This window comes from Epargyreus clarus, unplaced genomic scaffold (assembly GCF_041222505.1).
Source record: "Epargyreus clarus isolate Ecla_fem2 unplaced genomic scaffold, WU_Ecla_fem_2.2 ptg000015l, whole genome shotgun sequence".
Classification (NCBI taxonomy): domain Eukaryota; kingdom Metazoa; phylum Arthropoda; class Insecta; order Lepidoptera; family Hesperiidae; genus Epargyreus; species Epargyreus clarus.
In genome coordinates, this window is record NW_027332223.1 from 6,810,633 (window position 1) to 6,821,651 (window position 11,019).

The following is an 11,019-nucleotide window of genomic DNA, read 5'->3' on the forward strand; positions in this document are numbered from 1 at the left end:
AATCCGTGGTGAACACTGTTGGGGCAGATTTATAACCTAGGTAATATACAACTAGTGTGATTCTATATGAACATCACCTAGTTTAAGCCTTGGTTCGGATCAACAGTTCGGGCCTTTTACATGCGAGTCGGTATTGCAAGAAAATGCGTATAGTTTAAGCCATGTTTTTGATAAACAGTTCGGGCCTCTTACGTGCGAGTCGGTATTACAAGAAAATGTGTAACTCTTCTGGACTTAGGCATTAAACAACTGGTTTTCTTTTGCAGCTCTTGCATCAGACCATACACGATCGAGGACGAACGTGTGAGCAGGACGGCCGAATGTTATCGTCGTTAATAAGAAGCTTGGATATTAACGATATCACATTTTTATAACGTTACATTAAAGTAATAAGTGACGCATTTGATACTACAGTTTAAAAACAGATGCGGGTAGGTGAAGTGGGGACGACACCTTAAAGGCGCTCGAATTAACAGAGAGCGACATTCTGGTCGGAGACTTCAGCAAGAACAGTCGAATAACGGAGATACCTGTGTAGTTATAATACTTCTAATCACTAGTGTGAACTTACTTACGTATAGTTATTATATCGTTACTCTGTACCTTTTATGTGACTATAAGATTACACGCCTTCAAGACCTTCAAGATGACTATTATTTAATAATAAGTATACTAACTATAAGAAATACTAACTATAGATTAAGTAATAAATGTGCTGACTTCAGGTTTCAAAATAAATGTTGATTTGAAGGTTAATTTCTTTATATTATTAGCTATATTCAACTTATTCTTCATAGGATTTGAGTTTGACTCAAATCCTATGAAGAATATGTTGAATAAATTATAATATAACATAAATCTTATATAAGAAGTTTTGTGTTTTAGTCCTGTACCATGTCGTGTATACACGAAAATGGAAATACTCGAACCGAACATATTCGGCAGTAAAACCGAATTAGTCGGGCGAATACAAATAGCAAAAAAGATACCGAATACGCCGAATACCGAATACCAAACGAATATTCGGCGCATCCCTACTAAATACCTATTCATGAATTTTGCTTTTTTGAAAATACATTGTTAACGCATTAATATTATCAATACAATTGGAGGAGATTAACACGTTGATAATAATATTCGACTTTAGTTATCTCCTTTAATACATATGATAAAACGACTATGATATAATTATGTTTATTTTCTTTGACCTTAGTAGGAATAAACACAAATGAGTTTACCAAAATTGTTACTAAGGCTAACGGTAGCAGCCGTGTGCAAATTTTCGTGAAATACTCTTATGTGCGCGTAACATAATATGAACAACATATAGAAGCAGAAACTAAATATGGTACTAAATAAAAGTCAGAGATTATTTACGCCAAATTGATTTTTAATTCTTTTATAACCAAAACAAATCAAAAGCATTAAATATATTAAAATTTTAATGTACAACGACCCATCATAAAATTCTTTTATTTATTCATATATTAACAGATTAATTAGTCGCTGCCGTTGTTAATATTCTTTAACCAATCACTAAGAAGTCAACTTGTCATGTCAATTGCGATTAACATATGAGATACGACAGCCCTTTAAGGATGTTGGAATGTCATATCGGCATCCCTGATTGGCTCTACCAACCACTTTAAACCAAAACACATTGGCACTTCACTGCTAATAGAAGACAGACCAAAATACATTACTACAATGCTGCTACGAGACAGAAATACTTTTAGCGGTGATGCCATTTCCAGCGACGCTCAGTTCTAAATGATACTAATCCAAATCTAGTTGTCTGAAAGATCCTTCAACTCCAGACATCATAGCAGCCGTCTTCGGTTTACCCAGTCTCTTAGATTCTACTGTTCCAAACTTCAAGTCTTCTTCAAACCAGTCATGGTACTGTTGGAATTTCTTTTTCCAATAATCTGCGAAATATAAAATAATTAAATTAAATTAAACATTTTAATATCACTTCATAACTACAACAGGAAGCATGGAATGCGTTACCAAATTCCAGGAATATTATACTCTTGGAATAAACGATTGTCAATATTTTGCATTTTTTTTCACAACACAAAGTATGTAAGTATGTAATCAATATGTTAAGCTTAATTTACTTTGTAAGTCATACCTGCAATGTCTTTTACAAAATATTCCTTTCCTCCGTACTCTATGGGCATTATATGTAAAGGAACGTGTTCGTATAAAGCTTCGTAATTTTTTCCATAAACGTGTATCTGAAAAAAAATATATCATCATAATCACTCGCTCACTCTCAAATGGATTGTTTGTTCATTTGCTACCATAATTTCATATAAAATATCAAAACGCTACTCTCTTTTTAGGCAAAAAAGTTACGATCACACATGCTGGCTAAACATGGATTAGCGGACTTTTTACAATTATACACCTCTGAAACTCCTTAGTGCTTTCCAAATAGTCTAAATTGAAATAACGTACGTACCAAAGCAGACATCAAATCAAAATTAACTCAGTTTATGATATGCGCGACCGTATGAAATTCTAAAAAGGTACTTTGTAGGTTGTAGTCAGTGATATCAATGGTTGTAGGTAACTTACTGCGTTGTAGGTTTTTGTAGAATAAAAAATAAATTTATAGTTACCCTCCTCCTATTCTTTTCGTTTAGAAACGATTTTGCTATATTAAAAAACGTTTCAAAAAACGGCGGTGTGTTAATAAAATGCACAGATTTCACCCTCGTAGGAGCCGCATCCTGTAATACGTCAATAAATAAATCAATCTCATAAATATAATACACTAGTGGTGCCCGCGGCTTCGCCCGCATTTTAAAGAAATAATATGACATACATAAAACGGAAAATTTGTACCTGCATTGGAATGACAGTGGTGCCATCTGTCGAAAATTGGTCTTACCAACCCAAACCCTCGTGGGCTCTTGGACAACAACTTTGCTAAAGATCATCACTTGATTAAATGCATAGTTTCCGATTCTATAACTACTTACGAATTAAAAATTAATTAATAAAACCTTTTCCCACGGACTAAATTGTGAATCTAAACAAACAATCAATCAATTCTCAAGTCCCCTTGAATACACACAACAAATTTCATCAAAATCAGTCCAGTCGTTTAGGAGGAGTTCAGTGACATACACACGCACATAAGAAATATATATATAAAGATTTTAAATATACTGTACACATAAATTATACCGATTTTTATTATAAGTACCTATTTGACGTCACTAAAATTTTATTTTCCTTGTCTAATAATGAGTAATAACTATTCCGTGTATCTTTTTTGTTTACTCCAAGCTCATATAATTCTACCTCGATTATTTTTTATTTTAAACGCATACTAAGAATGTAGTAACAACATCCTTATGCACATATCATGTCTTGTAACTACAATGAAACTACGATAACTAGATATTCTTGATGATGATAATTTTATGATTAGTCTTATAAAACTAGAATCAAAAATTTTAAAATATAAGAAAAGTGTGGATTTTAAGTACAAATGTACAAGAAGCTTTGCTTTGTAACTTGATCGTGAAGTAGCAACGCACGTATTAACTAAAGTGAAAACGCGTTCGCCACTGAATTTAAAAATACTCACTAATAAATAAAATAAAAAAAAATAAAAAAAAAAAATAATAAAAAAATATATACTCGTATCTATACAACATAATTTTGAAAATATAATTCTAGCAAGTTCCTGCTGTTTTGGGCAAAAAAAAAAAAAAAAAAAAGGTCTACATTCAAGTCTTCTATAACTTGATGCTTACCTGATTCAAAGCAACTATCTTTTTCATATGTAGAGGTGTTAATTGAGTATAGTGGGATAGCTTTGTTCCTTGCAAATCCATTATGTGGATTGAACCACTCACATTCAAATTGTCGTCTTCCAGGTAGCATATCTAAAAAGGCAAGAATATTGATATTAATATAAATTGATGACAATGCATATGTAGGAATCCAGATGGCAACGACAACAATATATTTTAACGTAATTTACTGTATAAATAATTTAAAAAGTCAGCGACCCGATTGAGAGATAAAACAACTTATAAGTACAAAATATTAAAATAAATTATAAACAAAATCTTAAATGAACTACTTCCATTAAGTTTTGAAGCATCTCTAAAAAAATAAGTATTGTACTGTATAACAGAATCATATAGTGTATATGTTGTACACTTCAATCATTCAATATTCTGTGGACCATATATACTTAAGTACTTCTAAACCGTTAATCACTTTTATTTTTTTTCTTTATTCTTCATTGTTATAACATTATATTCTTATTGTAATTAATTTATTGAATGAATTATAATTATTTATGCTCTGTATTTACACTTAAATTGTTGTTAAGTCTTAATATATGAATGTTAATGTTGGTATTAATGCATGCCGTTTGTGCCTATAACTGAGGTGACACTTAGTTTGTAACTTATTTAGTCAAGCCTGTGTATTGGAGGAGATGGTGTACACTTTGTTGGTGCAACTAATAAAAAATAAATAAAATAAATAAATAAATAAACAAAATTTACCTGTTGCTGCATTGCCGCAACTGCAGTTATACCCATAATACTAAGGTTATTAGGATCACTGCAACCGGGCCTGACCAAGATTACTCTAGGAGCTGTTGGTGACGACAGTTTTGGCAATACAAGCCCGACACTGGAAATTTCATAACATTAAGAATGTATTGACATAACTATATTTCGAAATTATCTGTCTCATCACGACCACGAATCCACTATTATGGATATCCTGTCATATGAAAAAAATGAGTCTATATTTTGTTTAAATGATAACAAATAGCAACTTATATTGTCCCAGCCTATACAGATTTTTTATAAATTAATAAGTCAAGAACACGTTCGTGACATTAAGTATGTGCATGAGTCGTAATTTATTACGAGTATATGCTGTGACATAAAAACAAATTAAACATTATTGTGTAAATAAGACAATCAAAGTTATTTATATTGACACTAAAAGGTAATAAAATCTACACTTCTTTGTGATTGTTTTCAGTTTGAAGTAAAAATTTTAATAACAAAGATTGATTGTATCATTACCTATACCTATATGTCCTGCAAACATACATAATTGTCGTTTTTTTTTTACCTTAAGGTATTAAAAAACGACATACCAACCAAGACAAACAAAGATTTACTCGACTCTAAACTGATTGTACCTTTGATTTATTTAAGATAATTTTGGGCAAAATAAAATATAATCAAGTGATAAATAAGATTTATTCTCTTCTCATTCTGAGAGGAGACCCATGCCCAGCAGTGGGACAGTAATGGATTTATGATGATGATAACGAAATTTAAAATATACCGACCCCTCGTCTAAAATGTTCATTACTTCGGGGTCTGAATGTTTCAAGCAAAATAAATCCGGCGCAGTACTCCTTAGAGAATAATACAAATCTATCTTCTGTTTGCACCTTTCCAGTCTAAATTTGGTACCTCGTAAAAATGACACCAACCACTGGTCATCTGCAAGGTGAACGTTCATCATTAAATTATACAACAATCTGTGACTTCTTCTAGTGTAAAAACCTTTTCTTATGTTAAGTGGTCATTATCCCTACATGTAGGTCTCGTATACACCGGATAGCCCGCCTTTTTCGGCAAACTACTTTAAATGGGCGGATTAGTTGTTCTGTTTATAATAAATCGTCTGCCACCTATGGCGAACGAATGTGGCGAGCAACTTCGGCTTGTGGAGACTACTGCTGGGTATTGACAGGAAAATTTGGTCTACCGGTGGTTACCCGAGGAACGACAGACTTTCTACTTCAACTCCCGCGTCAAGGTAACTTTCAAAATAACAAAGAAATATACTTTAAATAAATACTAATAACACTGTCTCGTTTAATTAATGAAACCTCATTACCTCAGCTTTACGTTTGATACTTACATTGACATTGACATTAAAACTGTAGAGATAAATATATCTAACATTACCACTTTAAGATATCAAAATACAAAATATTCATTTATTACAAAATATTTATGTTCATTTGGGCGTGCTAAAATATAGCGCGCATTCTGAAAGTATTTATAATTATTTTACCAGTTCTCGCATTTAAGTGTTGTTGTTTTCGGATCCACTCCTTCAAATGGCGCAAACTGTCCGTTAGCAATTTAGGGTCTTCGTTCAATTCGATCCGAGCTACTTTTGCCAGATCGTCAGGCAACGGCCTGACGGATATCTCGTTTATTCTGCAACAATTATTCTTTATAATACCTAGGAGTGCCTATTACCTATGTATATTTATTTAAAATAATGCATTTTACTCATTGATCTATAACTAAAGATCCGCCACAAGCGGGCAAAACTTGAAACATACAAAATACAGCAAGTGGTGTAAAACGACTCCAGCCAAGTCCAGTCGCTCTCGCGCGGCGTAGTAATACACACGAATGTCACTGAACACGTTAAACGTCATTATTTTTAATTTAAAGCCTCAAAATGCCTTCTTGTGCAATGCGTAAATGCAAAAATTATGCTCGAAAAAGAAACAAGCTTCATGGAATCACCTATCACACGTAAATGAAGAGAAATTATTAAATTTTGTTTATTTTTCGTGTTCGATCCGCCATGATTACGTGAGTAACCAGAAAGAGACAAAGTATGTTTTTGTCAATGAAAGTGATAAAGACGCAAAATGCATGGTCATAGATCAACAGAACAGAAGTGACATTTTATTGAATCTGACGATGTTCATATGTCGTATGTTATAGTTTAAGATCCCACTGCTTATTTTTTATATTAGTGTGTTTTTAGTCAAAATATAACATTTTATGGTTTATTTTAATAAAATAAAATCGAGATATGGGAAATTCTGTATCCTAATCTTTAAATTTCCTTCGATACCTGTGGTAAATAATAAAAAATATTACCATAAAATTTATATAGGATAGTATACGGTATTTTAAAATTTCTTTAATTGAATAAATATTTCAATCATTAAGGTCGTATTTCTTCCTTAACCTAAACATAATTTAATAAACAATCTTTGTATAGCTAGAAATTAATCCTCAAAAAAAACACTGTAAAATTAGAATCTTATATATAAAATTATCATGTCACAATGTTAGTTACTCTGTACCTACTCCTGCGAAACGGCTTTACTGATTTTCACCAAAATTTATACGCATATTCAGTAAGTCTGAGAATTGGCTACTATCTATTTTTCATATCTCTTAAGTGATAAGGGTTGTTCACCCTTAACATTTTTTTTATTTTTATGGCAACACAATGTTTGCTGGGTCAGCTAGTACATTTATAAAATTTACACAACTTTGCAATTAATGGTCGTGTGTAAAATAAAACTGATAATAATAAACATAGATTAGTAAAGATACTTCGCCGCCTTGAAATTGAAATAAGCCACAAACGGCTTAATAGTAAGTTCTTTTTTGAATTCTTGACAAATAAAAACATTTTTAGAGAAAATTTACGAATAAATAACTAATACTGCGTAATTTACATAATAAATAAATAATTATTTCAAATATTTTAGAGACATTTTAGCACGGAGACGTGGCAAAACTTTTTTACGCAACTATTTCAATTCTCAAAACTGGGTACATTTTCTTGTTAGGAGTGAGTAATATTTACTAATCTATGATAATAAATATAAACAATTTTTAAATCGTATATTTTAAACCAGTCGATACATCTGTATAGATACATTCTTTCAAATTATATTTTTATATAATAATAATTTATTTAGTTAAACTGTACTATAACATTTCTACGTAAACGACATACTAAAACTATTATCGACAGTTTTGGACATTTTTTACCTTCTGTTCCACTATTTCTTTGTCTTTGACAAGCATGCGGATCAATGGGAAAGCCACCATACGTCCCGTTTTTACGGGACAGTCCCTTTTTTCGATACTTCGTGCCGTTGTCTCCGAAATGAACCGTTGCCATTGTCAATTAAGTAACAGTAAATAATATAATTGTGAAAAAAAACATGGGGTGCTCCATTTATCAGTTTTCATAAAGCGCCCCACATTTTTTGCACAATTATGCTATTTACTGTTCCTTAAATGATTCCTAGATTGAGAATTATTTTCTACTTTTTAGTTAATTTTATCATAAAAGCGTGTTTTTTATTATTTTTAACTATATTTTTTCAAGTAAAAAGTATTTGACATAAAAAAATCGATGTCCCGTTTTGACTGAAGTAATCATTGGTCACTATATTCCATGGTCAATATTTACGTTTGCGTACACTTGAAACGCAAGGTCAAACACTTGTAAGGTTACATTTTAATTAAGTTTAAATAAAATAAAACACTGATTTAAAAAATGGATTAAAAACCTTGCATTCGGGTTTCATTGTTGGCTGTATCTATGACATTCTGGTATGAAATTTAAAAAAATAAAATGGAAGCTTGCGCGCCAAAAAGCGGAGGGAAAGGGGGCTAATATAGAAGTTTCTAGTTGAGTCGTGTTTTGGACAGTGATGGATGTACTAGCTGTAAGTGCGGTAACTGATGTAAGATGGTAAATATATGGAACAACAACAATCTGAGTTTGCTTTGCTGACCCGAACTCCCCAACACACTAGTTGTCTTTTTTATCACATTGTTCTAATAGCTCTGTCCCTTATAGAACATTTTTCTATGTAGTTAAAGGTAAGTAAATTAAAAAACGTGCATGTGTGCTATCAAAGCAGTTTCGCTCAAGTTTTCTCTTAAGTTAGTGGGCGTATAACGTGTCTAGTATAAAATGTCATTGATTTTACTATACAATCTATCTAACCACTGCAACCCACAGCTGTTTGCTTCACATGTGATTTACGACTCTCTCTAAACCAGAACGCACAAGCTGCTGTTATAAGTTTAAAATAGCTATTACGTTGATATATAAGCAATTGAACCACTAAGATGTATAATGCATTAAAGTTTTCAGTTACATATGACATACTACTCCTATAGAGCTAAACTCTAAAAGGTCTTATCCCGATTATATTTCCTGATTGATACCTATATCTTCTTGTTAAATGCATCGGAAGATGCAGTAGCTAAAACAAGAGTTAATATTTCAACCGTTACGTACATAAATAAGTATTTATGTGTTTCTATGTTCATCTCGACAAGTCCTACGTAATAATATGGCAATTTGGAAAAACCGTGTAAAGCAATTTATTGTTATATACGTCCTATTATGTTGTTGACGTAAGAAGCTTGTACATAATTATATGTTGGTATAAACAATTAATAATAGGTAAATAAGTTTTTTTATATCACGGCGTGCGTAAATTGACGTTTTACGCACGCTTCGCGTGCGCAAAACCCCCATTTCCGACCCCGTAATATAAAATTTTATACAACACGCGGACGAAAAATGTTTTTCTGACTCGTGTGATTGCAGTCCTCGCCTGCGGCTCGGCCTGCAAACTCACACTTGTCAGAAAAAAATTTTTCGTCCTCGTATTGTAATGTACTATTTCTTTTCGTAACATGAAAAAAAACAGTACCTTTTTTATATTTTCGTTAATTTACTATGCCCATTGTTAAATGCTTAAAAGTATAGGTACCTACTTGTATACTATATCGATAATTATAACAAGCGGTCTGGCAGTAGGTACGTATTTTTTATTATAAAAGTCAATCAGATTATCTATTTCCTTATGATTAAGATTTTACACGATACATATATTTATAACCTTTTTTTTTATTTTCGAGGGGAAACCTTCAAAAGTACAACGTGGGAGCGACGCCGGGTTATGTATGTTTTTTACCACACTAAAACCCCCCCTGGTGGCCGACCGCAGCGCTTGTTAGAGAACTCCGGGATCTCCGACGGAGCTCCGATCGGGCTCTGCCCTGTAGGAGCGATTTTGCTCCTCCCACAACATTGTGATTACGACGGTATGCGACCACACATACCGCCGTTCTTCCCGGGGTAGCTTACTGGGCGCTTCGAGCTGCCACTCTTGCCGTCCGTAACTCCGGAAGCCCCTTTTTAGTCGCCTCTTACAACAGGCAGGGGATACCGTAGCCCTATTCTAGTGCCGGAACTACGGGGACACATAATATATTTATAACCTAGTAAGACTATATAATACTTAAGCCAAGACAGTATACGACGCATATCTAATTTATTATTAGATTATAAATTAAATAGTTCACAACAGGTCAGACAATAATATTTTCTTGCTTCATTCGTTTTAGCGCGCGATTTTTGTGTAGTCGCGTTTTAGTGTTCAAACTATTTTTTCCTACGTTTTAAGCGGTATATGAAAAGTTTTAGTTTTCAAATTAAAATAGTTTTTTTTAGTATTATTTATTTCTGAAAATAAATGATTCATTTTATTAATCCACTTCCACAATAACAATAGAAGAATAAAGTAGGAAATACAAATGTAGATTGCGATAACCTTGTTTAATTTACCTTTGAACTTCACTCATCTCCTCCCAAGACACTTACTATCACAACAAAAATGAGAAATCTATACGTAGATTATCGGTTAATAATAATAGATCGCACAATATTTCCCGTAAAACATGTTCACACTGTTGTACTTCTCCCCCGACTGTGAGTGACCTCCGTGCTAGTCAAGTTATATTGTGCGCTTAACTAATTAATGCTTCCCGTGAACACTTAAAATTTTGAGTACGTTATATTTCACCTTGTCACTTTGGTCAGATTTCCCGGTTTTTATCGTTCATTATACAAACTATTTTATCTCTTAAATTTAAAATTAAAATATTTAATAACTATTCAATGCATTTTTGAGAACAATAATTTGGGTTTTTTTTCAATGCACTTATTTTTATTTATGATGTCATTTTATAACATTTATATACATAGATAATATTCATTATTATTTGACAAAAATAACTAACCAAGTAAGAGTCGGACTCGCACACGGAGAGTTCCGTACCGTCTTTTTTTAGTAGTAGTATGATTTATTAACTTTAATAATTATTTCATTTTTACAATTTTCCTTGTATTTTATATTATTATTATTTAATTTATGTTATC

At 32.2% G+C, this 11,019-nt stretch overlaps 1 protein-coding gene across 1 annotated transcript; it reads right to left on the reverse strand.

Annotated features, from left to right (window-relative positions):
- Positions 1 to 1,772: 1,772 nt before the first annotated feature.
- On the reverse strand, positions 1,773 to 10,561 carry LOC140747954 (alpha-tocopherol transfer protein-like). Its single transcript, XM_073080614.1, has 8 exons — positions 10,426 to 10,561; positions 6,082 to 6,230; positions 5,345 to 5,501; positions 4,539 to 4,668; positions 3,774 to 3,905; positions 2,628 to 2,738; positions 2,135 to 2,240; positions 1,773 to 1,928 (listed from the first exon to the last, which is right to left on the reverse strand). The coding sequence occupies exons 1-8, from the start codon at positions 10,440 to 10,442 to the stop codon at positions 1,777 to 1,779; spliced, it is 954 nt and encodes a 317-aa protein (XP_072936715.1). The 5' UTR covers positions 10,443 to 10,561; the 3' UTR covers positions 1,773 to 1,776.
- Between the last annotated feature and the right edge of the window lie 458 nt (positions 10,562 to 11,019).